The sequence below is a fragment of the Haemaphysalis longicornis genome, unplaced genomic scaffold (assembly GCF_048455015.1).
Source record: "Haemaphysalis longicornis isolate Haplotype H1 unplaced genomic scaffold, Haemaphysalis longicornis Haplotype H1 scaffold_12, whole genome shotgun sequence".
Classification (NCBI taxonomy): Eukaryota; Metazoa; Arthropoda; class Arachnida; order Ixodida; family Ixodidae; genus Haemaphysalis; species Haemaphysalis longicornis.
The window spans coordinates 80,511,198-80,534,254 of record NW_027526225.1 but is presented as its reverse complement, the minus strand read 5'-3'; the positions used below and the strand labels follow the sequence as shown (position 1 = coordinate 80,534,254).

The 23,057-nt window shown below is 46.7% G+C and overlaps 1 protein-coding gene across 1 annotated transcript in view; it reads left to right on the top strand.

The window, feature by feature from the left end:
- Positions 1–20,429, top strand: part of LOC144162859 (muscle, skeletal receptor tyrosine protein kinase-like) — a gene marked incomplete in the record, with an annotated part of 645,867 nt that extends 625,438 nt beyond the window's left edge. Inside the window, 5 exon segments of the mRNA XM_077693565.1 lie at positions 1,217–1,416; positions 4,107–4,195; positions 6,768–6,921; positions 11,838–12,208; positions 15,552–20,429. Coding sequence (XP_077549691.1) covers positions 1,217–1,416; positions 4,107–4,195; positions 6,768–6,921; positions 11,838–12,208; positions 15,552–16,391 — 1,654 coding nt within the window.
- Between the last annotated feature and the right edge of the window lie 2,628 nt (positions 20,430–23,057).

Here is a 23,057-nt window from a genome sequence, read left to right as displayed (position 1 = left end):
TGATTTCGGCTGGAACTTGTTCCTGGTAATTCGTCTTTTCTCCAGACGCATAACAGCGATGCTGTGCGGGGAAGCATCCCTCGTGTTGCGCAGGTATAAATACCCGGCCATGCAAAATAACATGGGGGGGGGGGGGGGGGGGGTGGAGGGGGTATCTAAAGCTTGTTGACGTTTTAAGTGCCGAGCACTTTAGGGGCTCGCGTTGTCCTCGTGGCCCGCTCGGTGGACCCAACTAGAGCTACACGGCGTTCCGTGGTCGCGGCGTAACCCGGAGGCTTCGAAAGCCAAGCGCTTCATTTAGCCATAAGCGTTCGAAACTCGTGAACTACTGGCGCTTGTCACACATCTCCCCGTTCATTAGCTCAAAGAAAACTGCAGGTACATTTGAGGCAAAATATACGTAATTAACCTGCAGCGCCCGCGTTCATTTAGTTAGGAACGCTCGTTGGGTTGGTTTTTACGATAATAAGTGAAAAAAAAAGTGGCAGTGCAACACCGGCGCGTGCGGGAGGAAAAGCAAGCACAAAAAGAACAGAACTCCCGCTGGCGCAGTTTGAGGCAGGGGCAGCGCGAGCACTACGAAGGCGGGAAATTTGAGATGCGTAGGGTGGTAGCAGTGAGTGGATAACGGCGCCGCAGCCCATTATGGCGAATCACGGCTCTGCACTTCCAACAGCTTTCACATCATTTTAACGTCTTTAATTCTTTTTTGGTTTGAAATACTTCTTGCACAGTGAATGTGGCTCCTGCTGGGGCCTAGAACACTTTTAGAGATGAAAGAGACCATAAAACTTTTCTCTCAATCTTACTGTATACATATAGCATCGTAGTAAGCCAGCAGTTTTCTCCCATGAATGGTTTAGGACTACCGGTGAATAAATGACAGGGGTGAAAGCTTGTATGGTTGTCAGCTTGCAGCTTGGGCTGCTTGTTAAAAAAAACGAAAAATAAAACTGCTTGTTGAGAACAATCTTGTGAACGATGAGAAAACCGGAGAGAAGTTTTGTCAATGAGGGCACCATACGAAAATCACTACCAAATAACCGAGTTAAAACTTTTTGCACCATGCACCGGCAAGTTCCAGTGTGCACGAATAAAACTTTTATTTTGCTCCACTCATACGTCTGCTGTCATATCATGCGCTCTCGCGTTGAAGTTTCTAAACCCCAGGACAAACGTAAAAGCATTGTTCTGTATCGTCTCGTTCTCTGCGCAGTGAGGACTGCATTGCAGTGCGAGAGCTCTTCTGCTACAACGAGTGGGCCATGATCGAAGACAACAAGCAGCGCGGGATCTTCTTCAAGTCCCGCGGACACTTCCGACTGCCCGACTGCGACCTGCTGCCCAGTTACAAGAACAACAGCGGCCAGTGCTCACACGCCCACCTGACGGACTTCAAGGACGACGAGGTCACAGGTGAGCGAGAATCTGCCTTTGTGGATGCCACAGGAGGCAGGGACACAAGCTGTACGTAACTTACTTCAGTTCAGCTCTTAGGAGGTCCCAACAACTTGTACAACTTCCGTAGTCTCTGAGTCTCCTACACTAAATATGAATGTCTGATCAAGTGCTTGTCTTATTCAGCAATTAACTTGGGTTGTAATGAGAGCAGTGAAAGTTACAAACATTACATCTTATTTACTGGTCTTTGGATCCTGTAGGGCCCCTCTGCCAGCCATATAGGCTAATCTTGATTGCCGTATTTATTCGATTATAAGGTAGTCACGATTATAAGGTGAGGGTGGGGTGCAGTTTAGAGTGTTCAAAAATTCGCCATATATATATTGATTGATTTGATTGTAGGGTTTAACGCGCCTACGCAACGCAGGCGATGAGGCACGCCGTAGTGGAGGGTTCCGGATTAATTTTGACCACCTGGAGTTCTTTAACGTGCGCCGAAATCTCGTACACATGGGTGTTTTTGCTTTTTGACTCCATCAGAAAAACGGCCGCCGTGGCCGGGAATTGAGCCCGTGACCTCGTGCTCGGCAGCACAACGCCTTAGCCACTGAGCCATCGCGGCGGCTGCCATATATATACACTGAGCTTCGAATATAAGGCGGAGTGGGACTTTGAGAATGCGGATTTTGGAAAAAACCTCGCCTTATATTCGAATGAATACGGTATACACAAAAATGTGGGTTCTTTGAAGATGTGGCCCAGAGAAAAACATAGGTGACTGAAAATGCTGTGTCCTTGCTTAATGACAAGATTTCTGATATGTGAGAAGAAAACTCATTGAAGCATCCACAACCTTAGTTTACTGCCGCCAAGCTATTTGGCATGGCAAGCTTAATTTTAAAAGAAAAAAACAGTGCTAACACACAACTTTTTGGGGGGGATCATGTACCAACGTGCCTTTGTTCCCTGGTTCAAGCGTAATTGGATCGTTACTTCATGTGTCAAACATTATTTCACGCAGAAATTTTGTTTGTGCTGCAGTGCTTCTCCTTTCACATGCAGTGTGGGCTATGCTTCATGCCTTGAACTCCCACCTATTGTCATTTGTCTTGTATGCATGACATTAAGTTAATTATATGAGTGAATAAGTGACACAATGTTAAGCAGCATGAGTGGGTTGGGGCTGTGCAAACCAAGTGGTTCTTGAGTGGGCCCACTGAAACCATCATGCGTGTGACCTTCTTAATAACAACAGTTATTTAAAATAATGAATCCTCAGGTCATCTTGCTACCAGCTGTGAGAGACCAGTTCATGTGAGTACACTCGCTAGACTAGATTTTGGGACATTTTCAGTTACACTCATTGTGTCAGCCTTTTTAATGTCCATGCGAATTTCTCCTTGTTTGTTTAGAGAAAATTATGTGTGGTTCCAAAAATGCACAGCCAAGAAGTTTTTTTTTAGTTAAGTAAGACTATGCTAATAAGCTTAGTGAAGGTGCTTGCTGTCAAATGCAGTGGCAGATATTAACATGAAATAGTTGAAGGAATTGGTTTTTTGGGATACTGGCATTGTTTTCAGAAGTTCAGGCAGAATACCGAGAGCTTGGGTGGGGTTCTTCTACATTATATTGCACCCAGAGTGACCCTTAAAGTGACCCTGCCACCCTTAACACCGACTACTCATAATGTATTTTGGAATAAAGTCTATTGTCCTAGCAATCTCCTCCCAGAAGAATTATAAAAATGCGTTCATTATCACTGAAGCTATACATGATGAGAAATTGCGCGTTATCGTTCCCTCTCAACTCAGCCGCGGACAACACGACGAAAGCTGCGCTCTCTCTTCCACAGAAGGGGTGGCTCGTGGCGTTCTCTTCGGCGGCCTTTCCGGTCTGATGCGACAAAAATGCAGGCATTGCTGCCTGCTCACAAGCTCAGCACTTGGGCTCATAGGGTATTTTTGAAGCTAGGAATATTTGTTGTCGAGTGGTCTGGTCGAAAGGGAAGTATTGAGTTAGTCACGCAAACTCCGCGTGCACACAAAACACCAAAGAAACGCCAAAACTGTGCGTAGAGGTTATGGCATAGAAGAGGTTGGTGCACGGCACTGAAGACAGCGGATCGTCACAGGAAATGCGAGAAATAAGCCGCGAAGTTGACCAGCAACAGCCAATAGGACAGCCACTGCTGAAACGACATCATTTCGGTGGTGCCGGTGGTGCATAATGAGGGATATTGAAGAGGGCGCGGTTGTTTTTTCAGCGTCTTTCACTGCGATTTGTGCACTTACTGCTTCGCGTGCACGTGTAATATTTGGCTCAGGTATTCCTGGCAGTGTAATCTGAATATCGCGCAGGCTTATTTGCACTGCTCAAAGCGTGTTGCAGGGTCCCTTTAAGCTTCTTGACAAGGGCTCTAGAAATTTGCACAGTGATGAAGTGAAACTTAATTCTTTCATTCACATGCTTTTAGCACTAGTAATTTTTGGAAATCTATGCGATTACCACTAAGTGCATACATCATGTTTCCCCCTGAAGGAATATCATTTTTATTTGTAATACTTCGGTTGTGCTACTTAAGATTTGTGTTCTTAGCACTGTTTGTCATACATAGCTGCCATTTGCTATCAGCAATATACTTTTGGCCAGCGTCAACACTTATTGTGCACTTGTTTCATATCTTTTTTGCTCTTCTCCCAAATCAGTGAACTGCATCAAGGGCCGTGGACGTTTCTATCAGGGCACTGTCAATGTGACCAAGTCTGGCATCCCTTGTCAACGATGGAATGTGCAGGTGCGTTAATTCGTCTATGCACTCTCTGAAGGCGGCCCTCACTTTTTCTTTTGTGTTGCATTCCTGACTGGTGTGCACAAGTGTTGCTCTGAGCTGAATGGCCAAACAAACACAGGCTCTTAAAGTCGGCATAATCGAGGGGTCTATTTGCTTGCATCTCACAATGAAAGGAGACATCTATTCTTGAGAAAACGGCCACGGCAACAATCTGCATAGCCTCAGAGGACTATGTGCTCTTATCACACAATTGCACATCGTACCAGTATGTCCTCTTCTCATGGCCATCTTTGAAGAGACGTCTCGCTGTTGCATGAAAGTGGAAATTTCGTCTTGAGGAGAGGTGAACTGCTTGTTTAGTTTTCGGTGGAGGCAAAAGTAAAAGAGTGAGTGTTTGGGTTGGTGCAGGGCTGTGCCCCCCAGCTATAATATACTGACAATGCCGGGCCCAGGCAACACCTTCCTTGAAGTAATTGCAGCAGTATGTCACCAAATGGCTGCATGTTTGTCACAAAAAAACAAGAGAAGCACCTGTGACTTTCCTCTGCTGTCATGTTTCTAAGAACTCGCATCTCCAGACGAAAAAAAAAAAAACAAGACCGTTCTGTCAGTAGCCCGCCCCAAACAGCACATATGGAGTGCCACACGTCAGCAAAAAAACCCCACAAGGCAAGCAGAAAGATGATCGTGATCAGGGAACAGCCAATTTAAAAATTAAGCTGGAATCCTAACTTGGGGTCACGGGAATTCGGTGATGTAAGGTAGTGCCTACCTGTTTAACATTCTTCGCCACACAGGGTAGATGGTGGGGAATTCCCAGTACTTCAAATTGTCTCTGAGTGTCTGCTTAAAAAGGCAAGTGGGGGTAGGAGCTTGTTTGGCACTAGAAGCTCGCGCTCGCAGGGTGTGATTTGAAGCCCGATTTCCTGAATAAAGCAGATCCTCACATTCTTGAATGTGTGAGGGGCAGGGCGCTGCAGCCGTGAAAATTGCCATCCGCAGAAAATAATATAGAAATCCCCAAACAAACACATTATATTGACGTTCAACCGCTACCAACTTCCTGAACATATCAACTCCTGTTTTATTCGACGTCCAGGTCTGCCATACATCCCTAATCCACGCTGCTAGTGTACTTAAGCTTGGCAAAACCAGACGTGAACTTGCCATACAGCACCTATGCGGTATTGTACCAGAAATGGCTTGCCAGATCCTATTACTGAAGATAGAAAAGGTAAAAGCTTTTTCACTGATTACCACTGTTTACAGTTTAAAAATATTAAACATCAAATTCTGTGTTTTATGCATAATAGTATCTGCTCTTTTCAGACCTGTGTTGTACACTCTTGATAGTAGCTTTGAACAGCTATAGGATGAGGGTAGCGAAGAACCTGCGAAACACTTATGTGAGAATGCCAAGAGAAAAAAAAAAAAGAGAACCCTTGTGGCCACAAGAGAAGAGCTCGAGTTAGATCAATGCAAAAGCCATTGAAGCATCTGGGATGGTTAGGGAAAGTGGCAGTCTCTGTGTTTTTTTGTAACTCCGAAACTTGCCATGTTGTGTGTTGGGCCTGTTCGCTCCCCCAGTCTGCAATTCCCACCCTGCTCTACTTGCAGTTACAATGAGCTGCGGAACACCCTATGCTGTACAATTTGTGTTTCTGCCAGTTTAAAATGTGTGCATAGAAGTAGTAGAAGCTGAGTAGTTAACTTTATCTGCAGATTTCCTCCCTGCCCCTTTTTCTTAAAGCGAAAGCTTTTTTAGTGGGACCGATGGCTTCTTGGCGAAAAACTAATGCATTTCCCCATTGTATCGTGTTCGTAGTAACAGGCGAGGCGACCAGCAGCTGAGCAAGGAAGGAATGACCCACGGGTCGTTTATTCAGTCGGTTATATAGCTGCGTGGGCAGCGAGGGGAAGGGACAGTTGGGCAACGAAGTGAAAACTGCTATCGACGCACATGCGCGATAGCCCGATCTGACACACCCATAGGCTGGTTGGTCAACCGAAGAGCTCTGATAAAATCTCTGACACGCAGCACGGGCGTGCAACCAGGCTTCCATTGTGTCAAAACGGTTACTTGGAAAATCGCGAAAAAGGGACACTTCTAGATACGACAATACACGCATCGACCATGAAGAAGGAGTGCAGTAGCATACCTTTGTCTCATAAACCACGTATCACTCCACATTTAGATCGTTCATAGTTGCATTTACTTCTATATATATGTGCACGAAAAATGTTCGTTCTTCATTTGTGATTTGAGGATTTGAGCCTTTGAAGATTTGTCGATCAATTGTACAACACTTTCAGCAAAGGTTGGACGCACTTTTAGCTGTCACGCTTCTTTCAACTTTATTTGGGAAGGGACGGTAAAGTTTTAATAATTTATATTATGGATAACTTACTTTGGCGGCGTAAGCAGAGATGGCAGCTACCATTTGTGAGGCAGGACTGTAAACTAAATTTGGAGTGAGGCAGTGTCAGGCAGCAGTGCCGACACAAAGGGCACAACCTCTGGCAGAGGTGCCAGAGGCGCTTTTGGATGTTACTCTTACATTCTTCTCTTCGCCAGGAGCCCCACCACCACAACCGGCCGCCAATGGTGTTCCCTGAGGTGCTGAACTCGGAGAACTACTGCCGGAATGCCGGTGGGGAGGAACCCACACCCTGGTGCTACACAACAGACCCAAGGAAGCGCTGGGAGCACTGTTCCATACCCCAGTGCGGTGAGTGCAGAATCTTGTCCTTAAGTGCTGCTGGGCAACGCCCTAAAACAAAAATGGACAGCCAGGCATTACAACAACTGTTCTTATAGGTTGTATTTACTGGCGAGGCACGCATGCAGGCAACCATGTGAGTGCACTGTCACTGGTTACGTTGGGCTCTGCAGAATGGTGGTACTTGTCTGTGCTAAGCACATGTGTGTCGGACTCAAAGTACCTAACTGAACACATGAACACAATGTAATGCCTCAACTCCGCTTGGAGTGCAAGTGATAACATCTCTGGTGACACCACCGTTGAGAATTGGGTTGAAACAGAGCAGAAGACGCACGCCGGTGTTTTTTTTTTTCTGCGGCGTGCAGGCGCCGTTGCACAAGCCGCACCATGTCCGTAGCGCTTCGGCCATGTCCGTGGTCGTTTCCACTGTTGCCAAGCAAAGAAATTGACAGCTAAACTTTTCAGTGAATACCATCTATACATTTGATAGTCCTATCAATATAATGGAGGAAGTCCTGTGGTTTCCTTTTTTGCGCCGAAAAAAAAAAAAAACATTTTTTTCCTTGCACACTTCGACTGAGCAGAGTATACGTCAGAATGGCGAGCATTGTATGCACGGAGTGTTAGATGTTGCGTTTTCACACTGTGTGGTGAAGTTGAGGCAAACAAGAAAATAGGCACCAGAAGTGAATGTCGTGGATTGAAGAACAAAATCATGCGGAGCATGAGTTGTACTAGACGTGCGATCTAGAGGAATAACCGCAAGTCAGTGGCTAAGGCGTTGCACTGCTGAGCATAAGGTCGCGGGTTCAATTCCCGGCCATGGCGGCCGCTTTTCTGATGGAGGCGAAAAGCAAAAGCGCCCATGTGTACGAGATTTCGGCGCACGTTAAAGATCCCCAGGTGGTCAAAAATAATCCGGAGCCCTCCACTATGCCGCGACTCATTGCCTGCGTTGTGTTGGCACGTTAAACCCTACAATCAATCAATAACCGCAAATGAATTACTTAAGTTGCAGGATCAGCTTGGTGATGGCAAACGGTGGCGGAGAGGAATCTTCGCGGAGGGATGAGTTTTAGAAAGTTTGTGGGCCAAGTATAGATTTGAATTGCGCAGGATAGGAGCACTTGGTAGTCTTAGTCCTGCAGTAGTCATCAGTAGGATGATGATGTGGCGGTGACAATGAGGGTGAGAGAACTTAGGCATTCACATGATTCCGATAAGTAAGGCGGAGAGGAAGGTGGGGCTTTTTTTTTTTTTTAATTGCGAAAATTTGCTCTGGAGCATAAAACGGTGGAGGCGAGTGCGTTTAAATGTACGTAAACAGGAAGTTTTCACTGAGAAAGTCTAAAAGGCTCCGGTGATACGGCCCAAAGAGCCACCGTCTGTAGTCGAGAGGCCGGCCTGGGTTGAGTCCCACACTATGTAGTACTTGCTGTAGGGAACGTTGGAGGCCACGGCAAGTCCACAGAAGATGGTGAATGTCTGCGATCGATGCTGACGTGGTGCAAAATGAACATGTCCGGCCAAACGGAGCCCATCGATTCGGGGGCCAGGTGTGGGTGACAGCTGGTGTAAGAGCATCCCCGACGCGAATCCTTCGTAGCGCCACCTCCTCACGTGTGGTCAAAAATCAAGTGAATACATGTCCTCAGAAGGCCGCATTAATAGGTGGTTAGTAATGTAGCTAATGGAGGTGTGGAAGCTAAATTCTGTGTATGCAACCAAGTTCACCACCAGAGGGCCAAGAGTGGAAACGAATAGAGCTAGCGCATTACTAGACGGGGTGGACTTCAGCTGACCGGCCTAGCTGTGTGGTGTGTCACAGAATGGGGACCAACAGGCAGTTGGTTAGAACAGAGGGGAGCAATTCTAGTGGTGAGTATTATGCGCCATTAAAGGGTTTTTGATGGTAATTGTTAAGCACGGGCTATGTATCTCAAGCATTTCGAGTTCTACTGCACAGCGAATAACACCGAGGGAAGCAAGCAGATTTGTGCACAGACTGCGAGGTGGCGACAATCACCATGATTCCCTTGCTCTGTTTATCGTCAGCCATGCTGTCCTCCCCTAGATAGGTATGAGGACATCATCTCTAAGTTGAATGTACGTCAGCCCTCAACGTTCGGTCATTATTTAGTGGTTTCAGTTTGGCAATTGTGCTGCCAGTGCTGGCTACGAGCGTCACAGACGGCAGCATTGAGTTATGTCACCTTTCAGAGCACTGCGGCTCTGGGGCGACACTCAACGACACGCATCGAGGAAGGTTACCATATGTTCGCGCATATAACCCGCACCAAAAATGTGAAAACCTCAGTGGCAAAGTGGGGGTGCGGATAATACGTGGGGTTTTTTCTTTAGTGCAGCTTCTTGGCAATCCACGTTGTGCCGGGAAGCTCTTACGCAGTAACACTGACTAAGCCTTCCATAGCTCTAGCGAGAGCAGTGACACGGAGTAATTGTGGCTTTCGCCTTGCAGTCATATTCTACTTGCTAAATATACCTTTTTTCTGTCTACATATTATGTGATGTGTTGCTTGAGCAGTAGCTCTGGTGCAGCCTTTTCTGTATCAAATGTGCGGGCAATACGTGAGGATTTCTTTTTTTTTTTTTTTCCCCTTTTTAGGTGGGCTGGAAGTGGGGGTGCGGATTATATTCGGGGGCGGGTTATACGCGCGAAAATACAGTACTCTGTTGTCTTCATGGAAAGTCTCTCCAGCTTTAGCTACTTTCAGAGCTTGATTGATCCTTTGCAACTGCCAGGCAGGAACCTTGGGCTGCGGATACGCTCTCTGACAGGCTGGAACGATTCGTAGGGCAGGTCACGCAAAACTCAACTGAGTGCAGAGGCCAGCCATTGCTGTTTTGGTCTCGTACTGCGCAGCCCATACAAGATGAGAGGTGGCAGAATGGGGATCGTTTTCGCTGTGGAAATAATCATACTCCTGATGGATGCCGTTCTGACACGCACAATGCCACTACTGCAAGCAGCAGGGCCATATTAAAGTACAAGCGTTTGTACACAAAAAGCGAATTCGACACAGAAGTTTGCCACTGACAAGAGGTCTGGCGGTCAGCAGTGCAGCAGTAAGACTGGAAATGCTAATGGTTTGTACTGAAAAAAAAAAACCTGTGGCCCGCATCGTGGGGAAAATCAACAGGCAGACATTAACAGCTGGCCTTTGCTAAGTTAGCTGCCGACCCGGCAGCAGGAATTATACGCTGTTCTTTGCTTTATGCAGGTTGTGGGTTCAGTTGATACGCCGAAAAAAAAGAGTTGAATTAAGAAAAGGCTGTTGTGACCGTATCACCGATCCCAGCGGTATGAGCAGTAGTGTAGCTGGCAACCAGCCGCTGGAGTGTTCATTGCATCCGAGCGTATGAACCCAAAGCTAATGCACAACTAATTCATGGCGAGACAAAAAGTGCGACGAGGTTGCGACTATGTGAGATCTCACTCTGACAGCATAACGTTATTCTAGCCACCTTAGAAGTAATTGCACCCATACCACGGGTCTTTTTCGTGAACTCCTCCTTAATCTGTTGAGAGCATGATCCTGGCTTCACATGTGTCGTCTCAGTCTCCCAGATTCATGTTCTTTGAGAGGAGCTTTGTCTTGATAGCGTTTGGCCACCATCTGTGTGCCATCTGTACTCATTCGGTTAGTTCTCCTATGTTCCAGCCATCTCTTCTCAGGACACGCCTTCTTGCCTTTATCTGATAGCCTCTGTTTTTGGTTAGATAGGTGGCCTCTAACCAACTCGTGTATTGTGTGGAGCTTGTGCGTCTGTAGGAGCTTGCCTGTCGGCACACTCATGGGGATTCTGATGGCTTGCGTAGCTGCTTTGCATTGTGATCTTGTCCACCTCCTCTTTTTCTCCTTGTTCATCAGGGGGTGAGGTGCAGCTTGCGTCACTTTGGACACCACAAGGGCTCAAACTAGCTTTAGTGTTGTTCGTCATTCCTATCTGGCTGGTTGTCATCGTGCTTGAGCTTTGCAGAAATATTGTTGCCTTGTCTGCACAGGATGGGGCGACTCAGGACTGGGGTCTGGAACGATGTCTTTACTCGCTAGGACAACCTTCACGTTTTCCTTGTGTTTCTTAATTAGATGACCAAGGCTGGATGACCGCCAGTTCAGACTTTTTGAGGGGAACATTGAATGTCTTGAATCTTGAGGAACCCATACTTGTCGTTTAGAGCGGAATGTTGGGGGCATAAAGCATGTGCCCCAAGCCTCTGACCACCACAAGTGCCTTGGGCAGGCTCAGAAGTGCCATATTTAATAGGACTTGAGGAGAGACCACAGATCCCTAGGGATTCCCCTACTTTTCCCAATTCTATGGGTGGCAATACCTCGTTATTCTGGCCAGAAAATACCGCAGTTGACCAGAAAATGCCACGCATAACTGTATGCCCATGCTCTGGATTTTGTGCCGTGAAGGTTTGTTTTATAGAAGTGAGTGAGTGCCATTTGCATTCTCAGTGTAAACAAAATGAACCGTGAAATGCGACCGTCATGCAAAGTTCCAGCACAAACAGTCGTGGTTTGCTCGGGAAAAACTATTGTTCGGCAGCTATATTTGTAGCCCCCAAGAGGTTTACTCGGGTAGTGAGCACACAGGAAACTGCGGTTAAATTTTCCCTATCTCTGCGAGTGTTTTGGGCAATTTATTTGCCCCCACACAGTGGGCCAACCACAGACTGCTTTTTGATATATGGGGCCTATAGCGAATTTCGCAAGTTCGTAACTACATATGTTGTACAACTCTGGGCTCAGAGGACACTTAGGAGAAGGGCATTGCCTGCCACTGCCCTCACATCGGATCCTCCAATGCGGTGGGCACATTGGCAGTGACAACACGAGATTGTGTCTAGTGAATGCCCACCGAACCATAGTGCTCTTTCCCCACCCACACAGAGAACACCACCCTGGGCGACGTGTCCGGCCGCGACATCCTGGACCTGTTCGAGCCGCCCGGGGAGCCGTCGTTCGCCCCCGCGCTGGTGCTCCTGGTGTCCGCGGTGAGCCTGGCCGCGCTGGTGCTGCTGCTGTCGGTGGCGCTGGGCTGCCGGCGGCTGCGGCGCTTCAGCGGCCGCTCGCGCAGCGGTGGCTACAACGCTACGCCGACGGCCGACGTGGAGATCGACTTGGAGAAGCTGCCCTCGAACGCCTCCTACCACCACACCGCCGCACGACTGCACCCGCGACTCGAGAAGCTCGAGTACCCACGCAACGACATCATCTACCTCAGGGACATCGGCCAGGGGGCCTTTGGACGCGTCTTCCAGGTATGCAGAGAATCCGGGTTGGCCGCTTGGGATTTGTGAAAAAAATATTTTGAATAAAAAGTAGGGTTGTGCGAATACTGAATATACTCAATTGCAACTTGAGAACGGTAACGGAAGTTGCCACTGTGCCTCATCACCGCAGCCGGATGTTACTCCGCGCGCCGCAAGTAGTGCGTTACTGGGAATATTTTGAACATCGCACGAGCCGTTTCCATAATTTTCTATACTTGATATGCTTATAAAGTACTGCAGCGACAGCAAACAAACTATGCGAGGAAAGATATCATGCATTCATAGCATCTCCATTCAAAACGCGCGCGCCTGTTGACATCCGGGTCCGTCTCTTAGGCGGAGTGATACCGTATATGAGCTGTTGCCGTTCTTAACTTGCTCCCGAGTATAGTAACTTTCGAATTGAATATCTAATCGAATTTGGAAAACGAGCTGAATATCGAATCGAATATCGAATATCAATTTTTTTTTAGAGGCCGATATTTTTCATAGGTTTTTGTAGAAAAACAGAAGCTACTTTGCATGTTCGGGAGCCATGATGTTCTTTTTCAATCCGAAGAACAGGTTTTTTCAACTCTCATTTGCAGCAGTCCAGTCGCCGAACCACTATGAGGCGGCACTTCAGGAATACGGAGCGGGCACGATACGCATTTGAAGAACGGCTTGCACCAGATTTTCTGTACTGCAACCATCGGCAACGACTATACAGCGCCTCGTAACTCCATAGTGAGCACTTCTTTGCAGGCAGGAAAAGTATGATGCCAAAATACGGTACAACCGTACCGTATTGTACCGTACGGTACAATACGGTACGGCACAGACCACAATAAGGCACTACCTCGGAAGCTAGCACAAGGGAAATCGCATGAGCCTGCGCTATCCCCTATGGTCTAAAAGAACAAAAAATGCAACTGACACTCACCAACTCCATTGAAAAAATGCAAGAAAACGGAGGCACTGTCAAAAACAACAAAAGCGGCGGTGGTTGCTTTACCGGAAGCTGCCCTAACATGTAAACATCCGGTCGCAGTATATTCAAAATGGCGGCCAGAGTCGACGGTGACGGCACAAAGAAAAGATCTTATCGCTGCAATGGCAAATTACTCCGTGCAGTGGGGTAAAATTTACGGCCTCTGCAAGGCGGTCTAGTTGAAAGCGCGATTTGGAGGAAACTTGCCGAGCGGACGGTGCACCAGCAGTGCGTTTGTGTGGGCCAATATTTTTCGCTTTCACAGAACCTGACCCACTAGGAAAATCCACTCGTATATATTTGAAAAATCAAATATAGTAGATATTCGATTCACGAATCGAATTATTTGCGAAGGTGCTGTTCGATTCGTATTCAAATATTCAAGCTTCATTTTTTTTTTTTTTTTTCTCAGCTTATACACCTCTGAATGTGCATTTTTGGTGTGGTATAAGGTGTAACATGCCAGTCAGAATGTGAGCAATAGTAAATAAATACTGCTTCGAAATAATTAACCCTTTCACTGCCGGGTTTTTCTGGCCGTGACACACTCCCAGTGTCAGCTTGGTTTCCGAAATATGAGGGAAGGAACCTAGTGATTTATCTGACTATAATAGCGCCTGGTACGTAATGTGTGGAAAGGAAAGAGCGTGGGGGAGAAATCGCCTTTCTTCCAGATATTTTCAGTTTGCCGTGCACGCTTCCGGGACGACAACCCCACCGTTTCAACATAAGAATCTAACGCTGTGGAACTCGCACCCTTTCCTCGGATGAGAAACTCTCAGAATGCGGATTTGAGCTTGGCTCGTATTCGGATCGGAATCGAAGAACCATCGCTCCTGTCTGCAGTCGAAGGCCCTGCGTGGTCAGCCATCCGAAAGTAACCACACGCATTGGAGGAAGCACTTACAGCAGCCCACACAACGCGCGAGTGAAAGCCGTGATTGAGTCATGTTTTGGTCTATTGGAGAGGCAACGATGCACTGGGCTAACCTAGCAAACCGTAGCAGATGTCGGAACGAAACAAAAGAAAAAAAATTGGCCGCTTATCTGCTCCTTTCGTTGCAAATGCCGTCAAAAGACGATAGTCTTTATCGGCTTTTGCGAAGTAAATGCCTCCCTTCGCTTTCCTGCTCACCTCTCATGTTGTTCCTCTTGCATCGCGCTCCTCCCAAGGTAAAGACGCCAAATGTTTGCTTAAATCATTTTAAATTTCCCGTGTTCCACTGCTCCAAACCGGGTGTCTCGATGCGATTGCTGCCGTACGGCGAAGGCGCGCGTTAATCGAGGCGCCCTACTTCAGCGTTTATAGAACCGCGTTTCTCTACTCCACGTGCGTTGCAAGCAGAACGTGGAACCTATCTAGTGGAACCTTGCGTAACTGTTGCCGGTTGATTTCTTAAAATGGCGCCAGGAGCTATAGTGGCGCGGGCGACAGCAGGCGACGGTGGGGTGAATTCTTTTTCTGCAGTTGATGAAGTATTTAATTTCGCAAAAGTCAAGCATGTTTGATTTTTTTTATAAAGTAACACTGCAAATATCACTTCTGTATTGATTTGTTGTCTCATATTTGCTAAATGTCTTGTTCTTCTTCAACAATGTTGACAAGTATGAACATTACACCGGACATAGACGGGTAGATTTAGCTGTGACTATATACGACTATTGCGCAGGCATTGTTTTGCTTTGGCCGGGTGGCTGAATCGAGTCACAGACAGACATACAGACAGACCAAAATTTCTGGGTTTAAGTAGCCCAAGAAAGACTATCGTCTTTAAAAACCTAGAAACCCATTGCGGATGGCACAACAACAACCCTTGTGTCCGTAATCGCACGCGTGCCACATGGTCACTCATCCTGACAGAGTACAGCGCACAGGGCGACCGAGCCCCCCAGCAACGAAGGGTGGGCACGTTCGCTCCGTACTCTTCAATATACCGTTGCAGAGAGACAGCGAGTGAAAATACGAGCTACTGGAAAGACTCGACAGATGGCGTGAACAGTCCAGGCACGCCCGCTTTGCGCTTTGGCACAAATTTTTGAATGCACAATGGAGAACGTACTGGTACGTATGTGGCACTGAGGCGGCGAAATGCGGAAACATACCGGTATGTCAGTGACAGCGAAAGGGTTAATGACTGAGCTACCCTTACACTTTTGGAAGTGTGTATCCTGTGTACATCCACTACATATTGCACGTTCTACGTGAACCCGCAATTCTATCTGGACGTTATCAATCTGGACGTTATTCTATCTGGACATTATCAATTCTATCCGGCATTGGGCGTTATGCAGAAATGTCACAGCTTAAGTGTATACCGCCACTTGTTGCAACGTGCCCCTCTGTTGTCCTTCCCCCCGCAGGCCAAGGCCCCCGGGCTCATCAAGGGCGACGAGTTCACCACCGTGGCGGTGAAGATGCTGAAGGAGGAAGCGTCTGAGGACCTCCAGAGTGACTTTGAGCGCGAGGCCTGTCTCATGGCGGAGTTCGACCACCCCAACATCGTCAAGCTGCTGGGCGTGTGCGCTGTGGGCAGCCCCATGTGCCTGCTCTTCGAGTACATGGGCAAGGGGGACCTCAACGAGTACCTGCGCTCCTGCTCCCCCTCCAACTACATCGTCCGCAACCCGGCCGGCGGCGGAGACATGTTCAGCGACGTGCGGCTGAGCCACCTCGAGCTGGTCGCCCTCGCGCGCCAGATCGCCGCGGGCATGGTGTACCTCTCGGAGCGCAAGTTCGTCCACCGCGACCTGGCAACGCGCAACTGCCTCATCAGCGACGACATGGTGGTGAAGATCGCTGACTTCGGGCTCTCGCAGAAGATGTACGCCGCCGACTACTACCGGGGCAGTGAACACGACGCGATCCCGATCCGCTGGATGCCGCTCGAGGCCATCCTCTACAACAAGTTCACCGTTGAGTCGGACGTGTGGGCCTTTGGTGTGGTGCTCTGGGAGATCTTCTCGTTTGCGCTGCAGCCCTACTACGGCATGACGCACGAGGAGGTGGTGGCCTTCGTCAAGGAGGGCAACTGCCTGGGCTGCCCTGAGGGGGCACCGGCGGCGGCGTATGCGCTCATGAGAGCCTGCTGGAGCCGTAAGCCGTCGGCGCGGCCAAGCTTCAAGACGATCCACAGGGCGCTCGGAACGCTGCACAGCGAGCTAGTCAAGCACAGAGACAAGGAGAACATGGTCCACGTTTGAAGACATCTGTTTAGCTCCTGCGCATTGCGGTATTTTCTATTGCGAACTGCGTGCTGCTCTCTTGTGGTGAGCTGACGGCTTTTTGGACCTTTCGGTCTCAGTGCTTGGAGTCAGCGATGAAAGTGTGCGTGCTTCAGTGCATCTATGTGCTCTCCACTCAGTGCTTTGAGACGCTGCAACGATGGCCGTAAAGTCGAAGATGTGGACGGTTGAAAAAGTGGATTTTATTGAGCAAGCACTCGAACTCTACCTGCTCTGCTTTTTTTTTTTTTCTCTCTATTTCTTTTTTGTCTTGCCATTTGCAACTGACGAAATGGGTGCCCGAGTTTATTATGACTTGTACAGTTGACATTGAACAATGATGTCAGGAAAGACACAATTTTTCGGGCTCATGCATGATTTCGAAATGAATAATGCATGCATGGTGCTGTGAGGCTATTCAATGAAAATGTAGGAGAAAAAGTTTCAAACTATTTTTTTCTTTTTTCGCTTACTTATATTAGGTTTTATGTCAGTAAGTACGGAGAAGCGAGTTTTGTGTTGAACATGGGAGGTTTTTCTTTGTCTTTATTTTTCACCCGGCATTAATTGCAAGTCCCCGCCCGGGTTTTGAATTTGAACACTGCGAGGGATGCTGATGTTTAAAAAGGACGTCACTCTTCCAACATATGCATCAAAGGATGGCATAGCTTTTTTGGAGAGTGCGTTTTCATAATCTAATATTAGCAAATCCAGTTCAGCTACTACCCGTGCGCTCTTAGCACAACCTTAGGTACAAATTGTACGGAACACTAATTCATTCATTTGTTGCAAAAGTCACACCTAATGACTTAAACCTGTTTTATGTACAGCACTAAAGGATAACATAACCGCAGCACTCAGTCTCCAGCATTTGGCCGTACAGAATACCCATTGGCTGCTTTGTCTTTGTTGAATGTAGTTGGGCACAGTTAGACTTTTTGCTTCTACAGCACTATGCTTGGATGTAGAAAGTTATTTTAATGTTCACATGCTCTGTCTGTACTCGGTTACAACTCAAGAACGGCACCACCTCATGTAGTGTATCACTCCGCCAAAGCACCGGACCCGTGACGTCAGTGCGCGCGCATTTTGAGAGGGGTTTGCTATGAATGCGTGGTATCGTCTATCTTGTCTCACGCAGTTTGTTTGTCGTCACTGGAGTCGTTTATAAGCACATTAAGTCCAAAAAACCACGGGAACGGCTCACGCCATGTTCAAAATATTCCCAGTAACACACTACTTGCGCTGCGCGGAGAAACATCCGGCTACGGTGATAAGGCACAGCGGCAACTCAGGTGCCGTTCTTAAGTTGTCACCGAGTATACCATGCTCTAGCAGTTAACGCACCCATGCAGTTCACATTTCACATGAACAATATATAACTTTTTGAATAGGACAGTGACTGCCTACGGTTGGCTAACACAACAGCTCACTGTTTGAATGCTATTTTGATCTCACTCAGAGCATTTGGAAGCGTCATACATGTCACTCTGCAGTCAAGTCATTTGTCCGCAGCGTATATACAGGAAGCATTCCATTACATCACTGCATACTATGCAGCTGTGGACCAGCTGCGCATGTAGTCACCGATTGAGGGGACCAAGTGCCTGATCCCATCTATCAAAACTATGCTTTCTACACCTTGGTCCTTCGTTGAAGGCAGTAACGCGGGCTTCCCACTCGGAGTGGCTGTAAAGAAAAGGACCATTTTAGCCTTGACCAGTACAGTTATTACTCTTGTGACCAGCACCCTGTGTGGAGGGTGTACATATACAATGTTGCCTTTGTTTTTCTTGTATGCTTTGTTTTACCATGCTTCCAAATTTATTTATCAGGGAGCATCTATTATTTTTTGGTATCCCCTTTTTTTGTTGATACCCGACTTCTTTTATCCTCTAAGGTCATGCCGTTTGAATGCGTCAGCATTTCCTGCACCCCTGTCACACGGGCACTTTCAGTCTGGATTGACGTGAAGCGCAATTGACTTTTAGAGCGTGCTCCACACACCGGTGCCACTACACGGCGCGTTTTAATCCCATGTGAGAAGTTGCACCGGTTGCACTCACGTACGCCAGATGGCGCTAAAAATGTACTTGGCGGCTAGCGTCTGGTAACTTTGAGCAGTCATAGTTATAAGGAACTATATTAACGTTACCGCACGATTATTTGGGTCAAGTTATTCGACACAATTTGTGGCGTTAGTTGAAGTTGTCAAGTTATGTGCCATTACTCAGTGGGGACAAGAGTATCGCCGCTTTCTTTGGATTGCACTTGGAAACTTCAATCGCGCTTGGGGAACCAGGATTGAGTTCGAGCGGAATCGGGATCGGGCTTGACCGCAATTGAAAGTGCCCGTGTGACAGGGGTCTTAAACAAGCAAGGGGACTGTACAATGACCATGTCTATAAATCCAAGGTGGTGTGCTGTTTTGTGGGCCTCCGTGGGAAGGAACGCGTTGTGGATACCTTTCTAAAGATTGCGGAAGCATTGAAGGTTTTCTTCCTAGGAGCAAGAAGTGTGGTTTGAGCTATATACGGGCCAGTGAAGCCTTATTACGGAGTTTCGAAGATTGTGTACATAAGGTGAGCGTTTTGAAAAGAAATTTCGGCAGAGCGTTTTGTTCGCTTGAGGTGTTTTAGCAGCGGCAGCAAATGTCAGTGTTACGGCTTTGCTTGGGACGTGCGGTTCCTAACCAGCATAGAGCATGCGAGTTGTGGTGTGAGATTTTGTACAGTTGAGTGTGCTCAGTGAGGAGGAGGAATGAGGGGGACTGAGTGTTCACATTGTTTGTGGTGCCTGCACAGTGTTGATGTGGTTATCTGTCGCTGCACTGATGGTTGCTGTACTGAATGCATTCGAGGTCTATTGATGCACATAAGTATATACCCAATGTCTGAGCCTTATCACCATCGTAATTTTTTCGCACTTTTTTTTTGTATATTTTTCTGTGTAAGTGTTCCTCAAGGCTGCGTATTATCTAATACTCTATTTTTTTTTACATCCAGTGTTTCGCTCTGCTAGTCAGTCAGTGGGATGGAACTTTGACAGCGGTGTGTCAGGAAAATAATTTTGCTCCGCAGTCGCAACAGCCGCTATTTTCTTAGGTCTACGCTATTAAAATGCCTAGCTGACGGTTTTCCGGTATTTTGTCGCACCGAATTGGCAGTAATAAGATGTTCACAGAGGTAACTTATTCTGCCTTTAAACCAAAGAGAAGTAACATTTACAAAAGAGATCACAATGCATTTTTAAGTATTATTTATTTTAACAAACTGCAACACCGCCAGAGTAAAATTCAGGAAAGGAAAGCTTAGGCCTATTGATATCTAATAAAAATTTAATTTTCTGAAAGATGTAGCTGGTTGCAAATAACTTCTTCGTTTTGAGTGGGAGCGCATAGCAGAGTTAGGTGTAGCTGGAAGCAGCAGGTTTATGAGCAGCATTGCATTTCTGTTTTGCAGAATGTTTTGCTAAAAGAACTAGCACTGGCACATTTAGTGGCAAATCTGAAGGGTAAACATACAGGAGGTTAGTGGGAAGCAGTTTTTTTTTTTTAACTAGAATGTTCTGCTGAGACTGCAGTAGGTACAATCTCCCCAACCTCCTCTCCTTCCACCCAACCCCAGCAGATCACTTTTCATCCGTTACCTATGTCACTTTTTAGTGTTTAGATGCTTTACTGAAATGATACATTACTGGATATGCCATTTCTGAATCTGCGCTGTTTTTGTGACGGCGACCAATTCCGCACATGTGTTCGCTCGTTGCTGTGCAGTGCAAGTTCTACAGGCACCAAACTGATGTTGTGTACGTCAAACGCAGCACGGCACCATGCCCGCTGTGCACCCCATCACATTTGTGTCTGCGTGGAGGAGAAGTCACAGGCACCACTCTTTGCAGCAAGGACCATTGTTTCTTTTGCCTCCGTCACTGCATGTGTGTGTGTGTGTCTGGATGTACATTTGGGAACGGGGACATGTTGTGGCATTTGTACATAAAAGCACCGTGGTACTTCTATTTGCTGTGCGTGTGCACTCTTTTTTTCTGCTTGTCCGTGCTGCCAGCTGGGAGCAGAAGTTGTGGACTGACGTTAGTTTCTCGACCTTAGTCTTCTTAGCAGTGGCTATAGATTCAAAGAGATCCCTAGGACACAAAAGGTAGTGATTGCAAAAGTAGTGGTGCCCAATTGCCAAATGCGTCCTTTCATTATTATCACTATTATATTTTTTGTTTTGAGTCTTGTTTTATCTTCTCGTCGGCAAATACAGGCGTTCGTATTTCCAAACAGTAAAACATTTACCGCAAATGCAATTCTGTAATTATAATCCACAAATTACTTATGTAAGCCTCAGTACAGGTCTCTGCAGCCGAATATAAGTTTAAGGGCACAACGCAATCACTAGGTTCACCTTTACCCTTTTAACTTGGCGTCTCTTTCGTATTCTCTTCGTTGCTATCACGCGGGGCAGTCCTGCATTGGCATTGCCAAGCAAAGTTGACCTTAGGGGACGCTTACTTTTCTATTCACTTAATTGCTACTGTAAAACCTCGTTACAAGAGACCCTCAAAGACCCCAGGGAAACTTCTCTTCTAACCAAGGTTTCTTGTATGCAAAATTACTAACGTGGCAATCATTGGAAAACCAACCAAACCATTTTCATTCAAATGTCTCTTATAATTGATTGTCTCTGGTGACAGTGTCTCTTGTAACAAGGTTTTACTGTACTTCTGTAACTAGCGTGTTCAAATTATTCCTGTAGGCCTCGATCGGTACAAGTTTCTACCACACGTTTCTACATATTGAAGACCACAACTCACTAAGTGCACCTTTAATCAGCTATAGTCGCTGGTCTGTGGTGATTTTTGGAACGCGGGCTAGTCTCGCATTCGGGAGGTCCCTGGTTTTAATCCTACGCAGACCCGAATTTGCCCAACTTCTTTTTCAACCCAATTACCACATTTTTTCACCTTGAGCCGTACACCATTTTGTGTGCCATCTGCGGCCATTTTGTGTGCCAGGGACACCGGATTTTCAATCTACCGAGGTAAATAATACTTCTGCGTTAGTGAAAGCAAGAACTAGCACTCTACGTAGTTTTAGTTTTCTAGTGCGGTGTCATATATGTACAAAGGAATTCAGCACCATGGTTCCATATGAACGAGATCAAGATCCTATTCTCCTCATCCTGCTGCCCACAGAAGTGAAAAACCCTATTCAGACGAGCACAAAATCCTGCCGGTTTAACTGTACAATAATAACTCCGGGATTCTAAATGCTTTGGAGATTTTTAAAGATTTCTCAGAAGCATTGGATACAATTTCCGAGATGGTGTTGTGTCAAAGGCAAAGTCTCTGCTGCCTGTTTCGTTGCCACATATATGAACCCATTCTTACAACATGTCAATAGCAAAAGCAAAATTGATGGTGCTGCTTACAGCCACAGCTTCCACAGGGTAGGGATGCACTCGAGGGAACCAAAAAATGTTGCAGTCATTCTTCACGAGTGTTTGTGAAGCCCTTCTTGAGTTGAAGATTTAAAGACCGACCGGATGTAAAAGCGATCCGCTTTTGCCTCTGGTGCAGTCACCAACAATTGACAGAAACAATCATGAAGTTTGCCTTCATGGGCAATGAGCATTTTGGCCTGCAATTCTTTGTTGAGAAAATGTGCTCACCATTTTCTTTTCTGGAAGATTTCGCTTCACTTTTCACTAAAACCTCCTCTTCCAAAAAGAGTACGTTGTTTCCAAGGCATCGCTGCACACATCAGATGCCCAATAAATGAGTACATTCCAATGGACCTCGAGACATTATCATTGCGATGAAATAAATTATTCCATTTTGAGTGCAAAAGGGAACTGCATGTTTACACAATCGATCTTCTAAGCGCCTATTCTATTGCTGCGATCAGCTGTGAGGTGTATATCCACGAGTTTAGAGGGCTACAAGTTGGAAAAAAAAGGTGAACTGCATATTTGTGGCAGAAATCATTGATTTTGCAGGTGCAGCTTTTTATCCCTATTTAAATAGGGAGTCAGTTGACTTCCTACTGACTGTTTAAAAGGGTGTCAATTGACTCCCTTTCAAACAGCATTGCTGTAGAGAAAAATAAAGATGAACAGTTCAGTGAAGACATTCTGTGCATGCCCGTAGCCAATGTCAACCAGTGAAATAAATGAATTGCTTCTATCATGCCCTTTTAGATCTGTCGGAGAATATGCAGCGGAGTGCTAACAAAAATGAGTCTTCCCATTTTTTTCGCACTGTTTATTCCAGCAGGGGGGCTTGCACAGTGAAGTGTGTCATGCATGTGCACCAACGTTTTTACATTAGGCAAGTTGGCAAAGAGCGCGGCCTTCCAGTACCGCGACGTGGGCCGGTGCTGCCGCCGACCAGGTGGTGGCGCTGCAGTAGCGTTGGGATTAAGGTCCCTAAAATTAGGGGCCTTAGTGCCTTAGTTGTGATCGGTCTCGGCGCGTCGTCTGCTACCCCTTGCTTGGAAAGTGCCTGTGAGCGACCACCGCACACCGTTAACGCTCTTCTTTGAAATAATGCAAAATCCAACTTTGCTTTAATCTTTCGCTTTAGTGACAAGAGCTTTACATTTTTATCGACGTTATGACGAGAAACAAGCTGTACTTAAAG